The following is a 26,575-nucleotide window of genomic DNA, read 5'->3' as shown; positions in this document are numbered from 1 at the left end:
CGGGAAGAGCTGGGTCCGTGGGTGCCGTTGGAGCGGGGCTCCCCGCCGGCCGTGCGGGAAGGCGGGTAAGGTGGCGGGTGCCCAGGGCGCCGGGACACCCCGGGACACCCCAGCGCCCTGCCAGCGCGGGGGCGGTTTGTTTTCCCGCAGCTCGGGAGGATGAGTGCGGCAGGGAAGAGAAGAGGAAGGCCCAACAGAGGAGGAGGAAGAGGGCGAGGAGGAGGAGGAGGTGACAAAAGGAGAGGAGGAGGCGGCAGAGGAGGCGGCGGCCGTTCAAACAAGTCTCAACTCGGTGGAAATAGGAAATGCTCAACGAAAATTTGGGACGACGGGGATGATTTTTGTCTCTTTGAGGAACCAAGGTAGGAATCCTTGCCTTAATTTGTGTGTATTTGCTGCAGAAGAGGTTGGGATATCCCGGACCTGCCTTTGGGGCATCTTTGAGCGTGCAGAAATGTGAAGGCGTGCGTCAATCTCCAAGCTAAAGCTGTCGTGGTATAAAGCTGCTCCTGCATTTTTGTTCTCATTAGCGATGTTAACTACTTTGTAGCTATGGAACACTGTGTGGCTTTTTTTTCCCCTTCTTTTTTAAGATCTGAATATCTGTTAATTTTATTGTCTGAAAAGACATTTAAGAACATCTTTGATCAGCAGGCACTAACAAACACAGAATAATCATTTTTTTTGCATCTTACAAAGCAGAAGTTGGACCATTTAAAAAAAAAAAAAAGAGTTTATTTTTCAATCTCAAATGTCCTGTAGCCAGTGTAGCCAGTCAAGCCCAGAAATACTGGGTTGYGCTGTAGTCTGAGCACACCCTACCTAGCAAAGCATTTATTAACTCCGTGTGGGCTTGGCATAAGATAAGATGCATATATGCATGTACACAGACACTCAAGCCTTCTGATCATGTAAAGGTGAAGCCAACTAAATGTTCTTTAGATGACAGAAGAGTATTATTATTTTATTTTTTTGAAATAGAGGAGTTCGTCCTAAAGTTTTGCTTCATATGTTATCAGATAGACAAATAAAAGTCAATGCTGATAAAAGTGTTGTCTTATTTTGCTTTGTAGATTGAGTGTCCCTGCCAGAAGAGGAGGGCAAACAAGGCAAAGAGCAGAAGCCAGAATGCCTCTGCAGACCTTGCACATGACATCGGAGAACCAGAGAAGAGTGAAAGAACTTCTTCGAGAGCTTCAAGGGCAGGAGCTGGCACCTGAATCAGAGTTAGTTTGAATAGAAGCACTATTTCCAGGTGTTCTAGATGAGCATGCAGTTAGAATTCAACCAGATTTTTTTCCCCATTAACTTTTAATTTGTTCTCAAATCAGCTTTTTTTTTTCAGTCTGCTTTTGTTTCCTATACAGCCTTAACTTGGGGAAAGGGGCAATACAGTTCTTCCTTTACATGAATACCATGGGTTTTTTTGGTCCTATCAGCAATGCAATTCTGTTTTATTTTAAAATTTAGTAACTTTTTGGTTTTTGATCAGAGTAGCTGGTTCTGATGAAGATGATGATGAGCCTGATTACCTTGATGATGAGCAATGCTGGTCTACAGATCAAGAAGTTCCTGATATACCTCCAAGGTCTTCTGCTGACGTACCTGAACATAAAACCATGGAAAGCGAGGTGTCTCTGTTTGCTGTGCATAAACTGTCCAGGTGATGTTTTTCACAGTTTGTATCCCAAAGAGATAAATCCCTCTAGGTTCAATACTGTTAGCCATTGCTGTCTGGAATTCTTCCTGGCTCCAAGGAAATTCCTTGCGCAGAACTAATAGCGTTGTATCTCCTACGAATATAATCTTCAGCTAGATGAATTTAAAATAAGGCTGCAACTGGAAATCGAATCCTGTTGCATTCAGAGGCATCAGGTGCCATGTAACATAATCACTCACCTTCTAAACAACAGACTGACACAGAAAGCAAAGCCTGCTGCCAGCCATGATCATTTAAAGTAGCATGAACGTTGGCATTCTTGCAGTAAATTAGTATCTCATGTTATACCCCTGTCCTTACTGTAAGCCTAATCAAACAAATCTGTGATTTTTCTTCTGACAAGTTTCTGTCTCTYGCCTGTTTCATGTTTGCTCTTTTTTGTTGCAGGTATGGGTTTGACAAGGAGCGTTGCAGGACAGTGCTCAGATCCTGCAATGGTAATATTGGGGCATCACTGGAGTGTTTGTTGTCGCAGTGCTTTGYGGAAAGATATGGAGAGAAGGTGCAGATCTCTGCAGCAGCTGTTCAGGCCAGTCAAGAAGAGTGTTTAGAACAGAGACAAGAAGAAGCTTTTGTGCTCCAGTCGATCTACGGACAAAAGTTTGTGGAAAGAATTCAAAACCGAGTTTGGACTTTTGGTTTGGAACTGGAGTACCTAACAAACAGCCTGAACAAATCTAAACAAAAGGACACCTCTGGTAGAGACTCAACAAAGCAGACTTCACAAGAAACATGTAAATTTTACCTCCAAGGAAGCTGCAGGTTTGGTTCAAAATGCAGATTCAGGCATGAAACTCCTCCACATCATCCCATAAGATCAGCTAAGAGCTGTGTGGATGATGCTCACCTTAGACCTAACAGCGATGACCCTCCCATGTATGAACTTGAAATAAGATTTCCTGCGGAAAATAAGTATCCACTCCAGGCACCTCTTGTGGCATTTTATTCCATCAATGAGAATCTACCTCTTGCTTGTCGCTTGCACATTGCTGAATTCCTCTTTGGGAAGGCCTTGGTAGCTGCAGAGTCTAGTGAACCAGTGGTGTACACGTTAGTGACTTCCTTAGAAGATGAATCGGAAATATGCGAGTTGCTTAAAAATACTCACCACAAGTACAGTGTTCCTCCTCTGTCCTTGCAGGCAATGCCTTCAGGAAGACTGCTGACAGATGGTTCAGCTGGTTCAAATCAGGTGTCAGAAGGTACAGCGAATTGTCCTCTACCACTCCTGGTTAGAGAGAAGTAAAGAGGTTCGGGGGAAAAAAAAAAAAGAGGAGGAAGAGAGCACAGTTCAGGCGTCTCTTCCAAATCTATTATGTTGGCTGTGGTCATGCAGTGAGCCAGATCCTTAATCTGTCTGTGCCTCGGGAAGTCCTTTCCTTCCTAGTGTGACAGCAGAGAGGTTTTCTGCTTGCAAGAGCTGTATTAAGGGAGTGCAGTGTTACTGAGTTGTGGTTTGGGAATGAATGAGATCTGTTTCCACACAGTTGCTAAAACCACTAAAATCCAGCTGTCTGTAAGCTTTGATACTTCTGCTGATCACCACTTCTGAAACATCCTGAAGCTAAACAAGCGTGCCCTAATTTAGTTTTGTAGAGTAAATGTTTTAAGCAGGTTTAGAATGTTTCCATTTCTTATGGTATCCTCCCTTTCACGTGCAAGTAGGTTGGTTTCACGCTGGGAGAGTTGAGGCCTCCTGTTATTTGTGGGTGACAGCACCTGCATGATATAGATGACCTCCTAGCTCTCAGTTCAAAAGCTGTCTTTCTTAAGGCAAGTTTTATTAAGGAAAGTTTGCAAGAACAAATGCATTACATTTTAGAGCACCTAAATGATAACCTATTTTTTTATTATAGTCAAGCAGCTGATATAAGCATTTCCATAAAAAGATAGCTTGATTACTGAAACTGAATAGAAGTTTCAAGTAATTTTATGTTATGAAATCATCATGTTTTGATAAATACAGCCTCAAAACTCCTGAGGGCTATCTCGTTGTGTGGCTAAATCCCACTTAAACTCACAGGAGGTAGGCACCAAAGTACCTGGTCCATTTTTAGCCTTGGTTTACAAGTATTTTGTAGTGGCCTAAAAATGTTATTAACACACCACAGTGTGGTTTTAATCATTTAAACACAGTCTTGTGCTACATTCAAGTGGTTGTGTGGTGGATTGGGTAAGGAAGTGAAAGCAGAGCTAAAACACAATGAATGCTTCTTATGTTTTGTTTTCCATCAAACCAGTTAGTTAATCTGATTCACCATGTGGCCACCCGAAGGATGGTGCTGTGAAGCACAGAGCTGCTGCAGGGATAGTAACGAGTGGGCTGGGATTGGAGAAGTGGTGGTGGCTTTTTTGATGGGGAGATTTCCTGGTAGTGTTGAGCTAAATGCATGTCAAAACCAGTCCTGGGCCTCCCCAGCTCTAATCTAACAAGATTCCCTATTGAGATGCTCCTGGACCATGCAGCTTCCTGATTTTTATACACTGCTGAGGCTAGTCCTTTTCTTTGGTGATATAACTGCATTCTCTGTCTGAAGTCTCTGTAGTGTCAGAGCCTCAGAAGGAAGAGGAGATAGCAGAGGAGGAGGAGGAGGAGGAGCCAGAAGAAGTTATTGTGGAGAATGAGAGCTACGTAAACCTCAAAAAAAAGCTTTCCAAAAAGTATGATATGCAGACAAAGTCTCTGTATAACGAAAATGTTAAAATCTGCAAGCAATTTCGGCTGAAAAAGGTACAGTATATAGAAAAGAGTATGTGTTTTCATGCTTGCCTGAAGAATATATTTAAACAACAGGACTGTTCCACTCCGGTTGTATTCTTACTGCTAAGGTGCTTGTGTTCCAGTAGTTTAGCAAACAATTCTTCTGAAGTCTACAAGCTGCTTTACATTTGTTTTGGGTAAAGAATTAAATATGCAATGCAAGATCTTTTGGAAGAGTTATAGGATAATTTGTTTTTATTTATTTATTATTAGTCTGTTGCAAACAAAATGCATCTCGTTCTAGATGCAGAATCCCCTAGCTCATGGGACAGATGTCTCCACTATTTTTGAGCAACATGAAGGGAATCCTGGTCGCTTGCAAAGCTGAGTTTTATCACTGTTAGAACATTAGAAGCAAAATTTACATTTAATTTTTATCAGAGAGCTTTCAGCCAAGTGTCACATTAAGTGTTTTAGTAGGCGATTGCTTCAACTACTACTATACAAAGATATATCAGATACCTTTAAGAATAACAGCAGCTGTAATTCTGCAGCAAGTTGTATTGGGGATAGATTAGGCATCTTAAAGAGATCTTGTGGCTCTTGGATGAGTTCAGACTAAAAATACATGTCAGATTTTACCAGAAAATTGAATACAGGAGTCATATTTTAGCAGAATGCAGGCAAATACTGAAATTCCCTTGAAGTTCATCTGACTTTCTAGTTAATATCCTTATGCTCTGCCTTATAGACAAACTTAATGCAAGAAAATCATTCTCTGGGTTATTTTATGCAGGAGTTTAGAGGAAGATCAGAAAAAATTGTTTACAAATCTAAAATTGATGAACTTAAGGCAGGACTAACTGCAGGTACCAACTTCTTCGTAATTATTTTTGTGTGTCAGTCTTCTAGGCACTTCCAGTCTATGTTGCAGGAAAGACAGAAGCTCCCTGCGTGGCAAGAAAGGGAAACCATTCTTGAGCTGCTGAATAGGCACCAAGTTCTTGTTGTGAGTGGCATGACAGGGTAAGAGTGTGATTTGCCATACAGAATTTATACATCAAGCTATACGTAGAAGAATGTGAAACATAACTAAGTCCTGAAAAGATTAGGGTCACAGTCTATTCGTGACCGGTGACAGCAGTCCTGGACAAATCTTTATGCATTGTGGCACTAATGAAACAAATTTCAAGTGGGATAAACTTATCTTATTTTTCTTGGATAGAAGTCTGGGTTTTGTTCATTTCTTTTTACTGATTTCCTGTGTGTTTTTGTTGTGGGTTTTTTTTTTTTTCCCCTCTCATGCAGGTGTGGGAAAACCACTCAGATTCCTCAATTTATTTTGGATGCTTCATTGCAAGGCTCTCCAAACAGAGTTGCAAACATCATCTGTACTCAGCCTCGCAGGATCTCTGCCATTTCTGTGGCTGAACGTGTAGCCAAAGAAAGAACAGAGAGGATTGGAATCACTGTGGGATATCAGATACGACTAGAAAGTGTAAAGGTGTGGGGGTTTTTTTTTTGTTTTGTTTTTTCATTTAACTCTATTAAAAGGTGTATAGAGCATGTCCAGCACACAAAATATCTGTTCTATATGCACTAGATTTTGAGATCAGGAAGTGCATATTGTCCCTCTGTTTTATCTCCTCCCAAATTGCCCAGTCCTCTTTACAGCATGAGAATGCAGTAACGTTTTGGGCTGTTATTTCAGTCTCTGAGGCAGTGATTCACGGTCTGAGGGTATTAGTAATGCTTCTATCCTCTGGAAGCTTTCATGAGGCGTCTCCATTTGTTTCCACTTGGAGACTGAACTGTTTAACTTCAGTCAGTCAGAAGGGAAGGGATTGAATGTAAAGTGCCGTCCTGGAAATAAAGTTCAGTCTGTATTCCAGCTGATTGCTTTTTCCAATAAATATGTTTCAAAAAAGATTCAAAAAAGATTCACTGAATCATTCCTGGGACAGAGAACTGAGTTAACCCACAGTCACTTCTTTAGGGAAAAAACAACAAAAAAAAACAAAAAAACAAAACAAACAAAAAAAAAACTTGGTTTGGATTTTTTGTTCATCCCTTATAGTTATGCCTCATGGTAAGAAACAGATGCTTAATGAAGATTATTTTGAAAATAAAATACCTTCAGCAATGTCTCCAGAAAAAAACTGTTTGTTCTCCTTCTCAGCTGGAAATGGATGTTTTACAGCAACACCTACTCTTTGCACAATGTTAAATTAAACAGTGCCCAAGCAAATACATTGTGCTTTTGTCTTGGTAAATGTATATAATGAGATGATATTATTAGTAACTGTATTAACACTCAATATATTCAAGTCCTCAGCTACCAGGCTGTTGTATTGCACTACTGGTGTGCTGCTGAGAAGGCTGGAAGGAGATCGGGCTTTGCAGGGAGTCACACATGTTATTGTGGATGAAGTTCATGAAAGAACAGAAGAAAGGTAAATGATCCTCTGTCCAATCAGCAAAATGAAGAGACACAGTCAGAAGCACTGAGTTGACTAAGATGCAAATAACTGAAGCCAAACTTGATGATTTTATGGTAGAAATCTGTATGTGTGATGATGGTAGGAGTTAGGCTTTAGGTTCTTGTTCCTGTTCAGTAGGGAGCGGTGTTGCAGCAGTTTGCAAGGAAAGCACATCTCTCAAATACTCTCTGCTCCTTTCATCCAATTTGCATTGAGAAGAGGTTTAGAATGAGGCGTGAGGGTTAAGAAATAATTTTTTTTAACCATAGTTATTTGGTCCTGATAACTTTATTCCTCCCTTTTTCAGCTCTCATCAAATACCCTAATTCTTCATATTCCCTTTCAGGAACTGTTTATCTTGACACATGGCCTAGGGGAGCACCTACAAAGTGCACGTGCTCTCTATTTTTACATTCTAGATTTTTCCAGTCCTGCACATTTCCCATACTGTCCTGCCCCCCTGACCTGCTGATGCCAGGGAAACAACGTTGTCCATTGCTGTATCTATGAAATGAGTGATACCAGAAGGCCTTTTCTTGGATGTTTTCTTTGTCAAACACTGAAATACAGGGAATTTTGAGGAGGTTTTGACTGTGACCTGCTATTCTACATCTTGGATTATGTTTTGGTCCTATAAAAGGGCATGTGTCTGTTGAGGATTCTTTTTCTGCTAGTCTCAAATCACTTGAGGCCAGTTTTCCGCGTGTGACACAAAACTTATATGTGAGAGAGATGCAGCGAGTGAGGAAGAATGGGTACATTTGAATGACTGTCTCCAGTGGGGAAGAAGCAAAAAGGATTCATCTCTTGCTTTGAGTTTATCTGCTGCTCTTATGTTGTCTTTAATATTAGGGGTACTAATTTATAGGGTAGCTGGTATCTTTTGTTCCTTATATAAAGCTGCCACATAATCCTGACACTTGAATAGGGGACAGCCCCAAATTAAGTGGATTGGTGCCTGTTTATTTACTGCATCTTTAACTGCCAGGCATTATGTAAAGTTCATACTTTGTAATACTATAGCTGTAATGTTGGGAAAGGTGAAGAGCATGAGGAGAAGGAAAAAATTCTGAAAGTCTTTGCTTGTTTTCCTCAGTGACTTCCTGCTGCTGGTTTTGAAGGATGTAATGTTGCAGAGACCAGACCTGCGCGTTATACTAATGAGTGCTACCTTGAATGCAGAGCTTTTTTCGCAGTACTTTCAATCCTGTCCAATTATTAACATACCAGGTGAAAAAAAGTCACTTTCATTATCTGTTGCATTCATTTTTTTAGAGGTTTGGTTTCCATTTTACTGCTTGTGAAGTTGTGCTCCCTTCCTGTGTAGGTTACAGTGGTAAATGAGGAATAGATCTCACTAACCCAAGCTACAAACAGGAGCTAATTGACAGAGGGGCAAGATGAGGATTTATGCAAAATCTATGATTCCAGTTGAATGAATCTCCTTGTAAAGAAGTAACAGTGAGAGGATCTAGTTGAATGCAAATGTGCCTTTTAAATTGCTCTGCTATTACACAGAGCCTCATAGAAACACTTATTCTGAGCAGTGTATTCCCAAAAGCACATCAGCCCTACTCTGCAGGGAGTGCAGGAAAACTCTGCTGGGACTATACTGAGAAAACATCCCCTGCTTTCCGAGGCAGAAATTGTGTGTCTGTATCTTAGTCACATGTTCCCATTTAGATCACAGAGATGAGTTAGAATTAAAGTTGAGGAACCAGGGGATGGAATAATACTACCCCTTGCCTTACACCTCTTCCTGCATGTTGGGTGCCAAGTCCATTTATTATTTCTCTTGTTACTCTCTAGGTCGAACATTTCCTGTGGATCAGTATTTTCTGGAAGATGTGATCTCAATGACAAGGTAGGAAAGATGCATTTATGTTCACATGTCTTTGGTGTTTGCAGTTGCAGAGCTGACCTTGAGACTGCAGTTGTTCTGTATGTGAATTTAAAAGTGAAATTTCCTCAAATTCCCCTCTCCCCTCCCTGCCCAACCTCACAGCCTTAGAGTTCTGTTAAAGCACTGAATCTAAAGCATAATGCAGTGGGGTCTGGGGTCCCAGGTCCAAACAAGCCTTTCTGCATTAGATACTGCATAACTACTTAAGAAAAGGCAGCCTTTACCATAAAAGGGTTTGTTGGGGCCTGCATATTGGCAAACTTCCCCCCTGAGCACTTGCTCAACTGTGCTCAACTGTGGTTAGACATTAGGAAGCCAAAGAAATGAATTAGGAAGCCAAAGAACGATGATAGATTTCAGCATGGAAGGGGGAAAGTGTAGAATACCAAAAAAAAAATGCTTTGGTGTAAGCCCTGCCTTCCAGCAAAAAGTGAGATAAAGATGCCTGAAGCCAATTATGTTTACTGGAGAGCCAGAGCAGCACAGATACTCCAGGAAGTAAACAGATCAGCCACTGTAAATTGCTTAGACAGTTACTCTCAGCTCTCTGTTGAACCGTTAGGATCAAGCTGGCAGTGCTAGTCTTTCTCACCCCAACTTTTAAAAGACTAATGTCTCAGCAAGGCAGGACATCTCTTCTTCCAGCAGAGTTGGTTCTAAATTTCAGCACCTGTGGTTTTCTTTTAATGACAATTACATTGTGGATGACGAGACTTGAGCCTTAGACTATCCCAAAACTACCTTACCCCAAGGTTAGAGCTATCACTGGGAGTGAAGAACCTTCTTTGTCCTAATTTTCCCCCAGTAAAAATGAGTTCATTTGAAAAATACTCCTTTGTTTGTCTTGAGGTGGAGAGGTAGAGCAACAACATGAAGTGAAATAAGAACAAAGCGAAAGCCACAAACTCTTTACTGTCTGTGGGCTTGCAAGCCTCTTGATATAAGTGCCAGAGGTACTTAACATAAATACTTCAGATATATCACCTCTATAGCTCATTAGTAGGAAGAGACTGGTACCCTTCACACCACTGAATACTCTCCTGCCCTTCAGGTATGTCTTAGAGGACAGCAGTCCCTATAGGCGCAAGGCAAAGCAAGAAAACAAACAGAATGGAAGACATAAAAGAACTGCCTTTGAGGAAGTAGAGGAGGATCTGAGACGTGCTGGCATCCTGGGAGAGGCTGATACAGCCATCAGGGATTCAGACCCAGACCAAAAATTAACTCTAAAACAGCTCCTGGCAAGATATAAAGGTGAGCTCTTCCCTAAATCTGATAAACTGGTATATTACATCTGCCAGCCAGCATGGTGTAGTAGCATATAACATTGTATATTTAATTCATATACATCATTCAGAATTGTATGGTTGTCAGGTTAAGCAAGTCACTGTTTTCTAGATGTGATTGGAAACTGCCAGCCAAATTCAAAAGAAAAAAGAAAAAAAAAAAGACCTCATAATTCTCTTTAACTGCAACAGATGTCTTGTCTGCAAAGTTTTTAGCATCTGAGGAGAGACAGTTCTCAGTTTTTATCTATTTCCATCCTCTCTCCGATGCCTTGTCAGGGCAGCTTTAAATAAAGCCCTGTGCCCATCTGGCCACATCAGGGAGGTCTTTTCAGCATCACAGGCCTTTCAATGAGACATTTGGTCAGTTTGTGAGCATCTTAATAAGACAGACAGACCTTTCCATTAACTACCCACTCTGTCACCATCAAAGTCCTCCCTGGACTCTCCCAACCAGGAGAGTTCTTTCCTGCACACCCTAATGGTAACTTCTCCGCTTGGAGAAATGGGCTATTGCGAAAAAGCAAATATTGCTATTGCCAAAATTGCTAAAAAGCCTCATGTGCCACCTAGGGGGTGAGTATCTCAGGCTCCTAAGGTGACTTGTGAAGGTGCTAATGACCGCCGTTTCATGGTGGTCCTGTCGTGGTACTTCTGAAATAGCCAAAGGAAAAGGTATTTCAAAGTTCAGGAGATCTATATGTCTGCTCTTTATATGACTATTATAATGGGAGACGAATCTTAGTGTAGCCTATGTACTGGTTCGACCCGAGCACTGGTAAGGTATGACAAGGAAGGGGAAGGGTTGGAGTTGGGGAAAGAATGGAATGAGGATAGAGGGGCACTGAGCTACTTTTGGGACTGTTTGGACCAAAACATGGTAGTCTGAGTAGCCAGGCTGTGGCTCAGTGTATCCAGCACAAGCTTTTTGTGTTGGGATTTATGGGGTGGATGTACTGTCTGATTTATTTTGTCCCCAGGAGTTAACAAGACAGTGCTGAAAACAATGTCTGTCATGGACTTGGACAAAGTTAATCTGGAATTAATTGAAGCTTTGCTGGAGTGGATACTCACAGGCAGACATTCATACCCCCCAGGTAACTTGACTGGCCTTGAAAGATAAGCAGAAGGGGATTTGTGGAGGCGATGGGCTTGAGCAAATAGCACCCAGCTAAAGTTCTGAGYGTTAAGTTTCCATAGTTAACTGTCTATTACTGAAAAAATAAGGTTTTGTCTGACTGACAAAGCCTCTGGCTTACATGAGATGAGGAAGACAAGAGAATTATCTACCTCCCTGGAAAGTCTTTGGTGAGAGACTGAGGGATTGTTACAGCCTGTTACAGTTCTCTTGTGCAGACAAGGACCTTCTGCACGTTATTCAAATCTCATACTAGGTGTTACCTATTTTTCTGCTCAGTGATTTTTTTTTTCTTTTAACTTTTTTTTTTTTTATCCCTGTTGTCTAGGTGCTGTGTTGGTATTTTTGCCTGGACTAGCAGAAATCAAGATGCTTTATGAGCAGCTCCAGTCTAATGCTCTTTTCAATAACAGGCACAGCAAGAGGTAAAGCAGAAAATCTTCAGAACAGTCTTTTCCCTAAAGTCTTTACCCTAGATTAAGGGTAGTTTTCTGCACATTGTCTCTTTTCATTTAGAAATAATTTAAGGTTACTGAATGTGTGAGATAGTTAAGATCTTCCTTTCAAAAGCTTTAGGGTAATTCTTGTTCTCCTACTGTCTTATTGGATTGCTTTGTATTTTTTTCTAAGCCTAGAATAGTGAAAATGTCAAAACTTGTGACTAATTTAGTTGAAGTTTTCAAAAATGATTATATTCTTCCACTCCGTGCTGTGCCTGATCCAGTGGACTGTTGAAAACTTCACCTCAGCCCTTGTTGTTCCAGAAGCTCTGCAGAGACGTGTTTAGAGGTTGTTGTGGTGTTTGCATTCAACAAAATTCAGATTGTTACATGGAGACAGGAATGTATCTCGTTAACTAAACGTTGCTTACCTGCATGCCCTTGGCATGGTTGGCTGGAGTGATTCCTTCTGGTTTGGCATAAGTGGAATCCTCTGGAATCTTCTTCAGAGATAGAATTCTAGTACATCCTGATTCTGAGCCACCTCCCTTCCATAAACCTCCCCTGGAACATGTCTTACACTGAACAGAGCAAAAAGGTTTGCTTCTTGGGCAAGTGTGCATGCACRCAGACTTGCTGGAGGCAAAAGGCTGCTGATGCTCAGCACGTTGTCTTACTTTCCCTCTAGGTGTGTGGTTTATCCACTTCATTCCTCGCTGTCCAGTGAAGAACAGCAGTCTGTGTTCCTCAAGCCTCCTGCAGGAGTTATCAAGATCATCATCTCTACAAACATTGCAGAAACATCTGTCACCATTGATGATGTGATCTATGTGATTGATTCTGGGAAAATGAAAGAAAAAAGGTACTGGTATTCCTTGGGGCTCCTTTAGTTCGGAAACTACTGATTCAGGCTGCAAACTTCCAGTTTTGAAAGAGCTGGGAAAAAAGTGGAGGAGCTTGGAAAGCTGCTGTGAAGTGGGGAAGCCTGTCTGGACCAGGTCCCAAAGCCCATGGCCGGGGTAGGAGCTGTGTCCAGTTGTGGCAGCATCTGCCTGCTTGAGCTGCAGTGTGTTCACTGTCACAGCGGTGGACATGAGCTTGTTCTTTCTTCCCTGCAGATACGACCCAAGCAAAGGAATGGAAAGTCTGGAAGACACATTCGTGTCCAGGGCCAATGCTTTGCAAAGGAAAGGGCGAGCAGGCCGGGTGGCTTCAGGAGTCTGCTTCCATCTGTTCACTAGCCATCACTATAACCATCAGCTAATAAAAGAGCAGCTACCAGAAATACAGCGAGTGCCCCTGGAGCAGCTGTGCCTGAGGTGAGCTCTTATTCCTCTGTTGCCTTAAAGGTGTCAGTGTGCAGAATGTCCTCTCTGTAACAAAGGGAGTAATCTGCAGTGCTTTTGCCAAGGCTTTGGCTTTCCCTCTGAGTTTTCTGACATTATGAAACCTCCCCACTTACTCTTATATTTTACACTTTGATCTCGCTGTCAACTTGCCACTATGTTCAGAACCCCTTCTAATGGGACTTGCAAGTTGGATCAAGCACCTTCAGCATGTCAGGGCTAGATAAAGAGGCTGCCTATCCCTGCCTCACGATGGGTACCCCTTCCTACAAAAAGGAATTTAAAAAAAAAAAAGAAAAATTAAAAAAAACAGCAACACAATTTATTATGGTAAAGACATCAGTAAAAACTCATTGTGCTAAATGGGAATCTGTGTTTACTGACTTTGTGAGGTTGGATGAGGTAAAAACTCCCTCTGCTTGTTTCACATTGCTTCCTGCCTTGCATTATGCCTCACAGGCCATCTCTGAGAGAGCACCTTCTTAGGATTGTACTTTCTGAATTTTTGATAAAAGTTTGTTGTTTTACTAGTGTATTGTTTATTTATTTTACTTTTTTTTATCTCCTGAAGAATTAAGATCCTGGAGATGTTTTCTGCACAGAGTCTTCATTCTGTCTTATCCCGATTAATTGAGCCCCCGAGAGCCGAGTCTTTGCAGGCATCAAAGTTGCGGTTACAAGACTTGGGAGCACTGACGGCAGATGAAAAACTCACCCCCTTGGGCTACCACTTGGCTTCCCTGCCCGTTGATGTCAGGATTGGCAAGTTAATGCTCTTTGGCACCATATTCCGCTGCCTGGATCCCGCGTTGACCATAGCAGCCAGTCTGGCCTTTAAGTCGCCCTTTGTGAGTATTCTGAAGTGTGGCTCAGCATGAAAGGATGTGTTTGCTGAATGTATGTGATTGTCCGTATGGTTATGCAGCCCTTGGGAAGGGTGCAGGGCAGAAATGTCCAGTTATAAGCAGATACCCCAAACCATGCCAACAGGAACAAACTGTGTTATTTATGTTATGAGTGAACGGTAGAGATACTGTAAATGGTATTTTTAGTTCTAACTTAGTTAAGAAGCTTGCCCAAGTTTGGTGTCAGAATTGGCAAATCAGTGGTTTTCATCTTCATCTTTTGTCCACTTTTGGACTGCTTGATATTCTTCCACATGCAATTAGGAATAATTGTGAGCCTCTGATAATTATGAAGATGACATGTAAGCATACAGTTTGGTTTTGATCTCTGTTTGTGTGTTCACTTTCACTCAGTCTTTTTGGATCATCTGCAGTACTTAGCAGTGTTCCCGCTTTTGTGAAACTTCTGTGGCAACGTATTGAAAACTAGACCTTCTTGCCAGCAAAATTTTGATTGCTACACATAGTTTCCATTGGGGATAGTTGTAAAAGAGATGCAAGTAGATCGTTCTGCTTATTAAACTGCATTTTTTCCCCCATATGCTTGCTGAACATTTTGTGCAGCCTTGTAATTTTGAGAGTTCTAAGTCACTATGTGATATTATATACAGTAGCTTGATCTAAGCCTGGCTTTCTTGCTGTCCTGCTTGTCCTGTCCTGTCTCTTGCTGTTACTTTCTCCCTCTCAGACCCACATCAGTTTTTGGACTTAGCCTGCTCTTCTCCATTCYGTGTCTTCTTATTTGAGCCTATTGACTTCTTGTTAAGTTGTCTAAGTGCTTTTTTTCCCCCACAGATCTTGGAGTTAGGCAGCTGTAGAGAGGCCTGCACTAAAGGAGGTGTTTTCTGTGAGCTTACAGATTTACCTTTGGGTCTCTTGCTGTAGGAGCCATGGCCTAGGTGCTTTGCTGTTTCTGCTTGCTGCCTTCCTCTCTGTTACCTCTCTGTGTAAGAATTTGGAGGCTGAGCTGTGAGCTGCTGGCCAAACACCAGAGACTGGAATGAGAGATGTGTCAGGATGTGTTGTCTGAGGTGAGAGGAAAGGGAGCCTAAATCTCTTGCTGCCTTTCTAGGTGTCACCATGGGATAAAAGGGAAGAAGCAAACAAAAAGAAGTTGGAATTTGCAGTAGGAAAAAGTGACTATCTGGCTCTTCTTCAGGCCTATAAGGTAAACTAAAGATAAGCCTCTCAGAGGTTTTTGCTGAAATCTGAGCTGTTGTATTTTATGAAAGGCTTTTTTGTTTAATTGTTTTTTTTTTCCATCTTATTAATTAGGGATGGTGTTTAAGTACCAAAGAGGGCGCTCAGGCGAGCTACACCTACTGCAGGGAAAACTTTTTGTCAGGAAGAGTTCTTCAAGTAAGTCATTTTATTTGTGGCCTTGTACAGGGCTGGGTTGAGGTACCAAAGCAGAGTCCCTGTGTCCAAAATCAGGAACCTGTTAAGACTCTTCTCGTTTGGTTTGGCACCTTTGGCAGCTCTTTGTCTGTTTGTAGGAAATTGCGAGCCTGAAAAGGCAGTTCACAGAACTGCTTTCTGATATTGGCTTTGTGAAGGAAGGGTTAAGAGCCAGGGACATGGAGAAGAAGTGTTGCCAAGGCGGAGATGGTGTGTTGGATGCCACAGGAGAAGAGGTAAGTGGCTACATTTCAGTGCTCTGAACAGATTCTGCAGCTTCTGACTTGACTGTTTTCTCTAACCTGGTGGGCTTCCAACCACAACCTGGCCTTGTTGTGTCGCATTAGAACATCCTGCTTGGTTTGTGTTTCTGCCCTGTATGGAGTAATGCAGCTTGAGAGACTTGAGGCTGGGGTTCTTGTGCCCTTGATTCTCTGGAGCAGGATATGCAGTTTCTGCTTTATGCCATTACTGTAGCCATGAACCAAACATTAGCAAGCCCTTAGGTTAGGCACTAACTGGTGGCAGCCTGAAAGTTAAAATGGAAAATGGGGTTCAGTAGATAAGTCATTTCAGAGACAGAGCTCTGTCCTGTAGTTTACCTCTAGAATATCTAACATATGCATTGATTTCACAGGCGAATTCAAATGCAGAGAACATCAAGCTGATCTCAGCTATGTTGTGTGCTGCCCTCTATCCCAATGTTGTCCAGGTAAAATGTTTTTTAATTTTTTCTCTTCCCTTGCATAGAACTTTCATGCCCCTGACTTTGAATCTGATCTGATTCAAAGGTGTGGGTTTTTTTTTTTTTTTTTTTTTTTTCCTTTCTGCTCCTGGGCTGGGTTTTTCTTCTTTGACCTGGCAGAGCTTTCTGCTTACAGGGTTAGTGCTGGGCAGCTCAACTCGTGCGCTTTGTTTGATATTGCTGTCATTCCTGCGTATTGGCTTTTAATGCCACACAGAGGCCAGCAACAAACACAACAAAAACTTTCTTGTACAGTGAATTCATAATTGTATCTATCTTATTATATAGGTGAAAATGCCAGAGGGAAAGTACCAGAAGACTAGCGCAGGAGCAGTTAAAATGCAACCAAAATCAGAAGAGGTGAAGTTTGTCACCAAAAATGATGGTTATGTTCACATTCACCCTTCCTCTGTCAATTATCAGGTCAGTTTTTTTTTTTTTTTTTTATTTTGCAAAGTGCACTGTATTTTGTAACAGAAATTACCTTTGCTTAAGCAGTGAGATTACAGTGAAAGTCCCTGCTGATGCTAAAAATAAATAAGCTTCTTGATTTGACAGTACTGCTGCCTGGGTTGTAAGTAATGGTGAGGGTGTGTGAGAAGTCGAGTTAATGGCAGAGAATTAGCAGAGGCAGTAACCTACCAAACTGTGTTTTCTTAGAGCAGCTGCTGTATCTTACACACAAAAATGTTGCAGTGAAAATATTCCCCGGCCTTTGCAGCACACTGAGGTTGCTTGCAGGGGAGTAGCCTTCATTCATCCTCTTCATGAAGTGGGGAGCAGCTGTCCTGAGCCCCATACCACATGGGTCACTTCAGATGAAATACTGTTTACTGGTAAATAATTCATGGCTATTTATGGCTTTGTTTCTTCATGTGACCTCAATAGAGTTCATTTTTAGCTTGATAGCCAATTTTTACATGTTAGGCCTTCCCTTCCTACCATGATCTATACCACTTGTCTAATGATCTACCACTTGTCTAATGGGGGCTGTCTCCATATTGCTTTTCCAGAATGTCAATTACTTTAAAAACAACCACACTATCTAGCCCTACATCATGAACTGTAGGACTTTGAGCTCTTCATCATGTTATTCTCAAAGGGCATCACAAGCCCAGCTGCACAAGGCAAATCTCTGTATCATGAAATAACTGGCAGAGAGGACAGGGTGAAGGGAGTCTGTCAGGCAGGCGTGTTCAGGAACGAAACGATGTCGCCTCCACTCTTAGAGGAGGTGCCTGGTTTAGTTTCTTAAGAAGGGTAGTGGTAATGCAACAAGAATGTCAGGCACATGTTGTAGCTAACTAACCGCAGCCCTCTGGGCTCTGCTCTCCCAGACCAGGCACTTTGAGAGTCCCTACCTGGTGTATCACGAGAAGATCAAGACCAGCCGCGTGTTCATTCGGGACTGCAGCATGGTGTCCGTGTACCCGCTGGTCCTCCTGGGTGGGGGGCAGGTTCACACACAGCTGCAGAAGGGAGAGTTTGTCATCTCCCTTGATGACGGCTGGATACGGTTTGTGGCTGCCTCGCACCAGGTAAGGAAGAGAAGTGACAATCCTGGAAGTGGTCCCGGTCTGTGGTCAGAAGGCAGGAAAGCGACTCATCTCTCTTTCTTGCGGGCATTAGGTGGCTGAGCTGGTGAAAGAGCTACGGTGTGAACTAGACCAGCTGCTACAGGACAAGATCAAGAACCCCAGCATGGACTTATGCATGTGCCCCCGTGGCTCACGGATCATTGGCATGATTGTAAAACTTGTGACCACGCAGTAATGAGAGCGGACTTTTTTTGTTAAGATGCTGTTTGCTACTGCCTGACAACAGACCAATGAACATGAGTGTCTTTGTATAATCACAATTGGGTGCTGATTGCTGGAAGTCCAAGTTGGCAACTGTACTAGTCACTTTTTAAAATTATTTACATCTTTGTTTGCAGAGAGCTTGCTGTTTGTGAAGAAGGTGTTTTGTAGAACAAAGTGGGACATGGAAAAAAAGATCTCATGGCAGGAATAGCAACCTCCAGCAAGAAAATGAATTGTTTAATGGAGAAGTTAATGTGCTGACAAGGTGGTTTCTGGTCTCAAAAAATACCTGCTTATTATTAGCCACTACTTGTAATAATAAGGTCTGGAGGCAGCCTGTTGCTTGGTAAGCTGCTCCTAAATGGGGCTAAGCTCACTCCTGCTCTTTGTCTGAGGCATCACTGACACAGTTTGTGTTGGCTGATAGGGAAATGGACTTGCTTTAGGAACAAAAGCCTTTAAAAGGGCATGAGCCTTTTCAAGGTGTTTGAAAGGGGAGGTAGAAAAACTCCTATAGCAATAAGACACTATGAAAGCCTGGGTCAGGCAGTTAAGTGATTGGTTGGATCAGCACCGAGGGCTCTCCAATTAAGCTGTAGAACTGCAGGAGAGGATGGACACTCCTCTGGAACAACTGCTTTTCATTGGCCCTGAACTACCCAAAGAGCAAAACATCTGCAAGGGGCTGCTGGAGCCATAAAAAAAATTCCTGGGTACAGTGTTACTGCTGAACTCTGCCAGGGGAAGGTGGCCTTCCTGCCACACCATATAACTGAAAGGAAATCAAGATTGAGGGTTTTTCCCCCCCCCTCCTTTTTCCCTAATCTAAATTCCTGCTCCAGGGAACAGCTGGAGCAGGCTGCAGTGACAACATTACTATTCTGTCCTTCTACCTTGCATAATTACAGCTGGTCTGCTTGTAATGAGAGCAAGTGCCTTAAAGTAAGTTTTGACTACTCTCATCTGAAATAGTAAAAAAGTTACAGCAAATAGAAGCATTTCCTGCCTGGAAATAAAAGTCTTCAAGCAGAGGTGTAAGGGAGAAGTGGGTTTTTTTTTTTTTTTTTTTTTTTTAACTAGTTTCCTTTGTTAAAAGCACCCTCAGGGGTTTTACAGAAGCCATTTCACAGCAGCACCCCTCCTTACCCAAGAAAGAAAAAGAGAAGAGCACCAGGACTGAGGTATGGGCACAGGCAGCTGTTCTCTACAGCTATGTTGAACTGCAGCAAATTGACTTTTTCCAGTATTTGATTAAAATTGCAGGACAAGCACATCAGCAATAGCACCAACCAGAGATAGCTGCAAGCGGCAGTAAATGATTTATAGTTGCTGTTGACTACTGGGCACGCCCAAAGGACAATCGAGGCCTGGTACTATTAGGAGAATATTAAAGTACAGGAGAGGGCTGTTGTGTTCTCAGAGAATCCCCATGCCTATGGCCTTGTGTTCAGTGACGCTTTACTAGACTCAGCACTGTGGCAGACACTCTCTTAACAATAAGCAGGCTTTATACAGCACCTACTAAATACTCAGATATTTTCTTTTATTTGAGCTATGCTGAAAAAGTGAAGGTAAGGGTGAAGACAGTACATGAGCTTAGAAGAATCTAAGGTGGTAGAAGAATATTTAGTGCTATTGTGCCCCATCTTCCTCTGAAAGCAATGCTGGCTTCCACGCATTCTAATCTGTCTCTGTGTCTGCTTTCACAGCCTCAACTGTTATAGTGCCTGTTCTTAGATTTCTTTACCTCCTCCATGCTGTGCCTGCCACAGGGCTGTAGGAGAGCCTGCAAACTCCATGGCACAGCCTCTACATTTTGTCATGGCCCATGACATTTCCAAGCTTATTGTCCAAGGAGAAAATATGACTAAGTCAATAAATTGGGGTAACTTATTAATGGTGACTTAAAATTTGTGTGACTTTACCTTTTACCATGCAAGAAAAGGCTGAAGTTTCTACAAAAGACAGAGGAAGGTTATTGGCTTTCACAGTAAAACTACCAAGCTGGCACTAGCATGATTAAAACAAGAAGGAACGCTTAACTAGTTTTAGGGGCTTTTGTTCTCCCTATCCAAACACTTCAACAGTTTATATTCCCCCCAAAGTACTCCAAATACCTTCAGTTGAAGTTCACTGGTTCTTAATCACTGGGGAGGTAACAGCAGAGATCACACACCCTACTTTCTGCCCTTTCCTTTTGTTAAGGCCCTCTAAAAACAGCTTTAGAAGTCAAACCTTAAGTATACAAGCACTTCAAAAATGCACACAGAAGGCGCTGTTCAAGAATGAACAGCAAGAATGACAACTGCTTTTGGCTGCACTTCACCCTTATTCAAGGTATGGAGCAAGAAATGCAAGTCCTGTAATGGGAACAAGTTCAAAGGATCCATGAGTAGCTGCTGCACTAGACTCCAATTGTTTTATTTTGATTCCTGTTTCTCCATTTAGTGGCACATGAACTGCTTTAGGTACAACATTAACAAAAGGAGCAGTGTTACAACAAACTACTACTTCGTTAGAAATACAGTTTATTTCAATGTGCCAATATAAAAGCCCAACATTTTCAGATCACAGAACGTTAACACAAGAGTTTTGCATTAGTCTACTAATAAGACTTAAAAGATCCAGAGTCATGCCCATTGTTAGTTGATAGAAATAGCCTTCTAGGACTAAGCCCTTACATTTATAAAGACACCACAAAATCCCTTATAATAATGTAAACAAAATAAATTCTTTTTAAACTTTTAACTTTTTTAATTTGAATCCACTCTCTCAGGTCATGCACTCCTTTCAAGGGCTTCCTGATGGCGAATGACTGAAAAGGAAAGAGGAAGAAAAATTAAATCCCTCAGCAAAAGCAACAGAACCATCCATTCCAGCCCAAGTTTCTTTAACCTAGCCCCAGTGCTTCAGCACTGTTAACCAGTGCAGACAACTGGTGCCACCACTATGTCTAGTGTGAAAGGCACATGATTTTCTCTTTCCACAATTGCATGTGATTTTACATTTGTGAAGAGTAGAAAAAACAGAATCACAGAGTGGTTTGTGTTTGAAGGGACTTCTGGAGATCATCTAGTCCATCACTCTGCTCAAGCAGGGATGCTTAAAACATGTTGCTCAGGTCAAAGCTACAGAGTTTTGACCATCTCCAGAGGAGACTCCACAACCTCTCTTGGCAGACCATTCCACATGCTCTGTTACCCTAACATATAAGAAGTTCTTCCTCATATGGAGATGAAGTGTCCTGTGTTTGTACCCCATTTGTACCTATTACCCTTAAAGCCTAAGCTGTAACTGTTTTAAGCACAAAACAGCCAATCGGAAGTCATCCAGTACAAGGACTTGACAGGACAGCTAGCTGCTCTGTAGCAGTTCAGAGGGTTACTTGTGCTGCCCAAATGAAGGTAAGTTTAATTTACTTCTTTCCAGTTTGGAACAAATTCATGTCAAAATACAGGGATTCCAGCATGTACCCCTCAGGTTACATAAGGGAAAGTTGCTTTTTATTTTAGGTTGCATAGGACTTGGCAGCTGTGTAGCTGAGTAAAAACTGGTTTTAAGTATTACATCAGCAATAGTTCAGTTCTGCAACAGGGTTTACATGTTGCTTGATACTTCAATACTCCCTTTCCAGCTGTACTTAGAGCCATTTTATTTCTTCCATTACCCACTTCTTCCCCAGACTTGAGATTTCTTTAAGGAAAGTGTAGCATGTAGATTCCCATTTGCCTTCATTTTCTGCTGTCCTCTGAAAAGTTCATTAGAGCAGGTAATGAACTCTACAGGACTTTAATAAGAGTAAGTGGACATATGGTTGCCACAATGCTCTATAAAGAAATTTAGATTTATTAATGAAGTACTATCAGCTCTGCAACAACCTCCAAAATTTGACACTTAAAATATCACAGAAAAAGCAAGTTCTTAGCTTGTATCCTAACAAGTTAGTTCCAGTAGCAACCACTGCAGCTGCTAATGCTTATGTAAACAGCTCAATCCAATTTTAAAAGATATTCCTACCTTCTCTTTGGAGATGGTGATCTGGACTTTGAGCGACTGAAAATAAGAAAGTTTCAATCAGTGTAATGTTTTAAATAACTACTTCTATATATATGTATGATATGTATACAAAAAAAAAATCTAGGCACTCAGCCACCACTCCTGGCCCTTTCAAAACAGCAAATAGCTTGATGCTACCAAACAACAAAACCAAACAAAAAAAAACAATACAAGTATCACTCTTAAGGTTACAGAAAGCAAGGATTCCTAAATTTACCACTTTAAGAGTGGCAGTTGAAAAGGAACACTGCTGAACACTGGAACCCTCAGGAAAGGGCAATGCACAGCTTCAAAGCAGCTAAAAAGTATTAAGAATCATCTTCCAAAGCAGGAGCAGTATATGAAAAAAAGAGTTAAGAACTACAGAAAGCATAGAGAAGAGAAGGTAGAGGTGTCCCAAATCTAACAAAACCTTTGTGAAACAAACCATGGTAGATATTCAACCCTGTTGGAAAGAACAGGCTACCATACTACCAAAAGATAAGCTCACCTTGCATTAAAAATGGGAGAAACAAAACAAAAAACCCATCAACCAAAAAAAAAAAGAAATATACACAGAAGCTTTTCCAAGTGCAGCAGAAATAYTGGTCCAAGCAAAGAATCTGCACCATGTGATATGAGAAAAGGAGAGAGGAAGAGGAAAAAAAATAGAACTGAGTGCTTGTTATTATCACGCTCACCTTTTAGCAGGTAAGCCAGACTTAGATCTACCATGGGACCCAGACCTACAAACAGGAGAAAAAAAGCTCAGCAAAGCAGCCAGTGGCATGCACATACGATGAAAGTTAGCCAAATCAGCAACAGCAAATTTACACTGCATAGCATCACACAGAGGACTGCAGCACTACAAGCTTTTCTCTGGATTTAGCAGAAGGTTCCTTTAAAGACCCCACTTGCCAGGAGATGCTATAGCCTCACCAGCTCCCCAGCAAAGCTTTGGCTGGCACTTCCTCAAAACATGTTCTAGGTTCCAAGSTTTGTTTCCCAAGTATCCCAAAAATGCAAAGCTACCATTTGAAGTGTTATCTGGAAACCCCTTCAGTAGCACCACTTTAAGACTGACTTAAGCGCTGAAGAACTGATGTATCCATCAGTTCAAAGTTCTCAGTGGCAGTTTTACTGTAGTATAGAGGCTCAGGCATCACAGTGAAGACATCTAACAGAAATTAAATGCTGTGAATCTAGATCCTAGAAGGACTTCATATTATATCACCACAGTTCATTTCACAGCTCAGAAGCTACAATAAGACTTTCTTGTATATTCAGCATGTTGCTCTGCTGACTCAAATATTTGAGGCTTGGTCACTTAGCATTTGCCCCCTACCATAGCCTCAGAAGTCAGCAAACCTTGCATCCATGTTAGTTCAGAGCTAGCCAGAAGATTTTTTTTTTTTAATTTCTATTCCAGCACAGACACTCAGGGCAAGTTAAAATTAATGCTCCACTACTTTCTCAGCCCCTATGCTGGCTCATCACTGGCAACACTTGCCTGGAAGTCATCCTGAAACTTTTTACCATAATTTTCACCAGAAACATAAACCTTTTTTCTGTACCAAGGTTACACAGAATTGCTTTAAGTCTATCCTGAACTCCATAATTTCACAGCATGGCTTTCTTTGTTCAGAAATACTAAATTTAAGATAGTACACAAAAACATCTTACTATGAGAACTGTTGATCATTCCCAGAGGCAAGCAAAAAAGCAAGGACTACAAAACAACAGTTCTGGAAGCAACACCAGAGCTGCACACTGACATTCTGTTATACTACTATAGAAGCAACACTGGCTAATACAGAAGTAGCAATATTTTTCCCATAGAACTTCCATAATTTCAGCCCTTAATTATGGATTTCTGAAACTGCAAACTAAAGTCAATACTCCTCAGAAATTTCAATGCATCCAAATTAAAAGTCACTAAGGAACACTAATAGTATTTTTTTTTTCCAAACTAGTAGTATGCAAATTTAGCCTGGCTTATCTACATTACAGCACTGTAGTCAATTATGACCATGCTAATAAAATAATCATCCCCTTAAATGGTTCAACACATCAGGTCAGCCAGTGGCATTCACACCACTAAGAGCTTCCCTCTTCACTTCCCCTGTGCAAATACAGAAGAAAGTTTCTTCCAATTTGTCAGGTGTCAGTTCTAGAGTATTTTATCCTACTCTTCACCTTTCTTTAAAGGGAAGACTCAGAGAATGATACAAGAGCACTCATTCCCAATTTCTCATCTTCTGTTTCAGTCTGCCAGCCAGAGGCCAAAAGGAAGCATCCAGGCCCAAAAAAAAAAAAAAAAAACCACAAAACAAAAAGAACAGGACTTTGTGTCAGAACAGTCCCTCAAAACACTAGGATGCATGGTATTCCTCTTTCTTCTAGTGTCTGAAGCTCTCGACCTAGGCAATTTACCCCACCTAACACTACAGTTAGAAAACTCTATCCAGTTTCCAGAACTGTCAGAACTTGCTTACCTGTAAGCAAGAACTCATGCACTACTTGCAGTCTTACCACCACCTCTCAGCATGTAGAATTCACAAGACAACGCTAGGCAGCATTATGGAATTTTGCTAACTTCCAACAGGACGTGAGCTCAAGCAGTCTCTAAACAAAATTTGTTTCAGAGCTCTTCTCCACAAGACCTGTATCTCATCCTTCTGTAAATCACATTTTGCTTAACACTGCAAATACATATATATACACACACACACACATACACCCCTAGCCACAGACTAAGATAATTGTTTATTAAAGGTAACAGATCACAGAAGCAGACCAAATAAGCAGAAGTTATTGCAGTAAGTACTGTTACACTGCAAAACCTGTAACAATTCTGAACCAAATTTTCCTGGCGTTTGGAGGGATACCATTACCGGTCTGAATCAAAACAAGTATCTTACCTGCTGCGGGGCCAGACAGCAGACCGTGATCTCGAGCGTGATCTGGACCTAGACCTAGAAAGAGCAGTGAAAATTCAGCTACCGAATAATTCATATAGCTGACATCTTACAACAATTCTCTAAAATATCAATTATATTTTACAGAAGTTTCTTACATTGTTAGAATATTGCAACAGGCTTGCCCTGTAAAAACTACATGCATGACAGTTTTTTTTGCCCTATTTAAGGGTATACAATTACTAACTGCACACTTGCAACTAAAATAACATTTAACCATAGATAAGGCTAACACTAACAATGATACAGTACCAAAAAACTCAAGGATGAGTCTAGACTAAGCACACATTAACTTGAGAAAGAAATCCAGGTAAGCTGTCATATATGTAACTCCCATAAAGTTTCTGTAGACATAAAGAACATAGCATACAGACTTAGTGTTAACAGTTGCATCCCCTTTCAAAAAGGTTATAGACCTATAACCTGACAGACCTACCTTGATCTCCTTAAAGAACCAGATCGTGATCTGCGAGGTGAAAATGATCTATACCTACGAGGAGAGATGGACCTGGATCTACGATAAGAAGCTGATCTTGACCTTCAAAATAAAGAAGGACACCCCAGTTTATTACAAGTACTCTTGGTACAGAATATCGTGAGAAGAAAAGAAAGCAAAAACTGAAACAACCCACAAGCTCGAAACATACCTCCTACCACGACTACGACTRCGTGATCGAGAATACCTTCTTCCTCGGGACCTCGAACGGGATCGAGACCGGGACCTAGTTTTAGGTTAGAGAAAAGAGGTATCAGGAACAGTCACAGCAATCTGTGCACGTGAGCCTCTGCTGAAGTCAAAACTTCCAGACAAGAAAAAAAAAACAGAAACAAAAGCTAGTATCTGTCAAGTTGGAAAATTGTCTGGGCCTACTTGTCTTGAGCATTTTTACTACCTAAAAAAATGTTAAAAGCTGTATTACATTGCAGAATTACATTAGAATAGAAAACACTGTAATGTGTATTTAAAATAAACCTTGCAAGTTTGCAGGTCGACCCTCTTTGGCCCAAGGTCTAGCAGATCTAGACGATCTAGAAGTATCTATAGCCGATCGCTGCATCTAGGTGTTCTCTTCAATCTAACGACGATCAAACTGACAGCCCAATGAGCCAGGGTGAGGCTTGATTGACGCAAGAAGATTTTTCTAGGTGGGAATGTGGTCAATCTGGTGTTCCTCTTTCTAAACCGGAGGGGGGGGCCCCAATTGAAAGCCAAATTTACTGTTACGGCGATCACCGTCTCAAATTTTCTGCCCTTAAAGAATAAGGTGAAGCTACGTGTAGATGGCTCGAGGGGATCTGGCCTCTTATGCTGATCACCTCAAGGTCTAGGAGGATCTTAAGTGTCGGATTTGCAAGGCGCCTCAGCATGAAATCTTAAGGCTCGTGACATTCTGAATCAAGGCGACTGACTCAAACGAAGAAACCTGAAAGGTTTTGACCAGGTTGATTATTAAGATATTAACATTTGATAGAAATAGCAACAAATTGAAATATACGCCTATACATTTACTCTAGCTTTTAAAGTTAAAAGAAAACTGGCGTAACATTCTCTTCTTTACTAAGAAGAGCTACACAAGAGTTAACTGGTGAAGCAACCCGGCCACTCTGGTCTCACACATACCTGCTCCTCCTTCGGCGACTATAACGATGGCAATCATAAGCATAGTGGCCTTTCTCGCCACACTCATAGCATCTGTC

The 26,575-nt window shown here is 41.5% G+C and overlaps 1 protein-coding gene and 1 long non-coding RNA gene across 4 annotated transcripts; one reads left to right on the top strand and one right to left on the bottom strand.

The window, feature by feature from the left end:
- The first annotated feature begins 159 nt into the window (after nucleotides 1–159).
- DHX57 (DExH-box helicase 57) lies at nucleotides 160–19,476 on the top strand. Of its 2 annotated transcripts, XM_026049769.1 has the most exons (24): nucleotides 160–362; nucleotides 1,074–1,226; nucleotides 1,493–1,663; nucleotides 2,108–2,770; nucleotides 2,840–2,922; nucleotides 4,258–4,451; nucleotides 5,326–5,447; nucleotides 5,730–5,925; nucleotides 6,750–6,874; nucleotides 7,998–8,131; nucleotides 8,711–8,765; nucleotides 9,856–10,058; nucleotides 11,071–11,187; nucleotides 11,557–11,653; nucleotides 12,357–12,530; nucleotides 12,787–12,987; nucleotides 13,586–13,862; nucleotides 14,992–15,087; nucleotides 15,195–15,278; nucleotides 15,416–15,553; nucleotides 15,955–16,029; nucleotides 16,351–16,485; nucleotides 17,400–17,600; nucleotides 17,692–19,476. In XM_026049769.1, the coding sequence occupies exons 1-24, from the start codon at nucleotides 160–162 to the stop codon at nucleotides 17,833–17,835; spliced, it is 4,041 nt and encodes a 1,346-aa protein (XP_025905554.1). In that variant the 3' UTR covers nucleotides 17,836–19,476. The 2 variants fall into 2 exon arrangements, with proteins under 2 accessions (XP_025905554.1, XP_025905553.1); XM_026049768.1 differs by having other exon boundaries at nucleotides 2,108–2,922.
- Nucleotides 19,477–20,372: 896 nt separating this feature from the next.
- On the bottom strand, nucleotides 20,373–26,575 carry LOC112956267. 2 transcript variants are annotated; one of them, XR_003251015.1, is made up of 7 exons: nucleotides 26,499–26,569; nucleotides 25,525–25,599; nucleotides 25,314–25,415; nucleotides 24,821–24,874; nucleotides 22,601–22,645; nucleotides 21,882–21,917; nucleotides 20,373–20,679 (listed from the first exon to the last, which is right to left on the bottom strand). It is a non-coding gene; the product is annotated as an uncharacterized LOC112956267 (long non-coding RNA). The 2 variants fall into 2 exon arrangements; XR_003251016.1 differs by lacking the exon at nucleotides 22,601–22,645 and having other exon boundaries at nucleotides 26,499–26,575.

Source organism: Nothoprocta perdicaria, unplaced genomic scaffold, assembly GCF_003342845.1.
Source record: "Nothoprocta perdicaria isolate Ctin4 unplaced genomic scaffold, notPer1 scaffold_615, whole genome shotgun sequence".
Lineage (NCBI taxonomy): Eukaryota > Metazoa > Chordata > Aves > Tinamiformes > Tinamidae > Nothoprocta > Nothoprocta perdicaria.
Note: the sequence above shows the minus strand (reverse complement) of the source record. Positions and strands in the feature narration are given on the sequence as shown.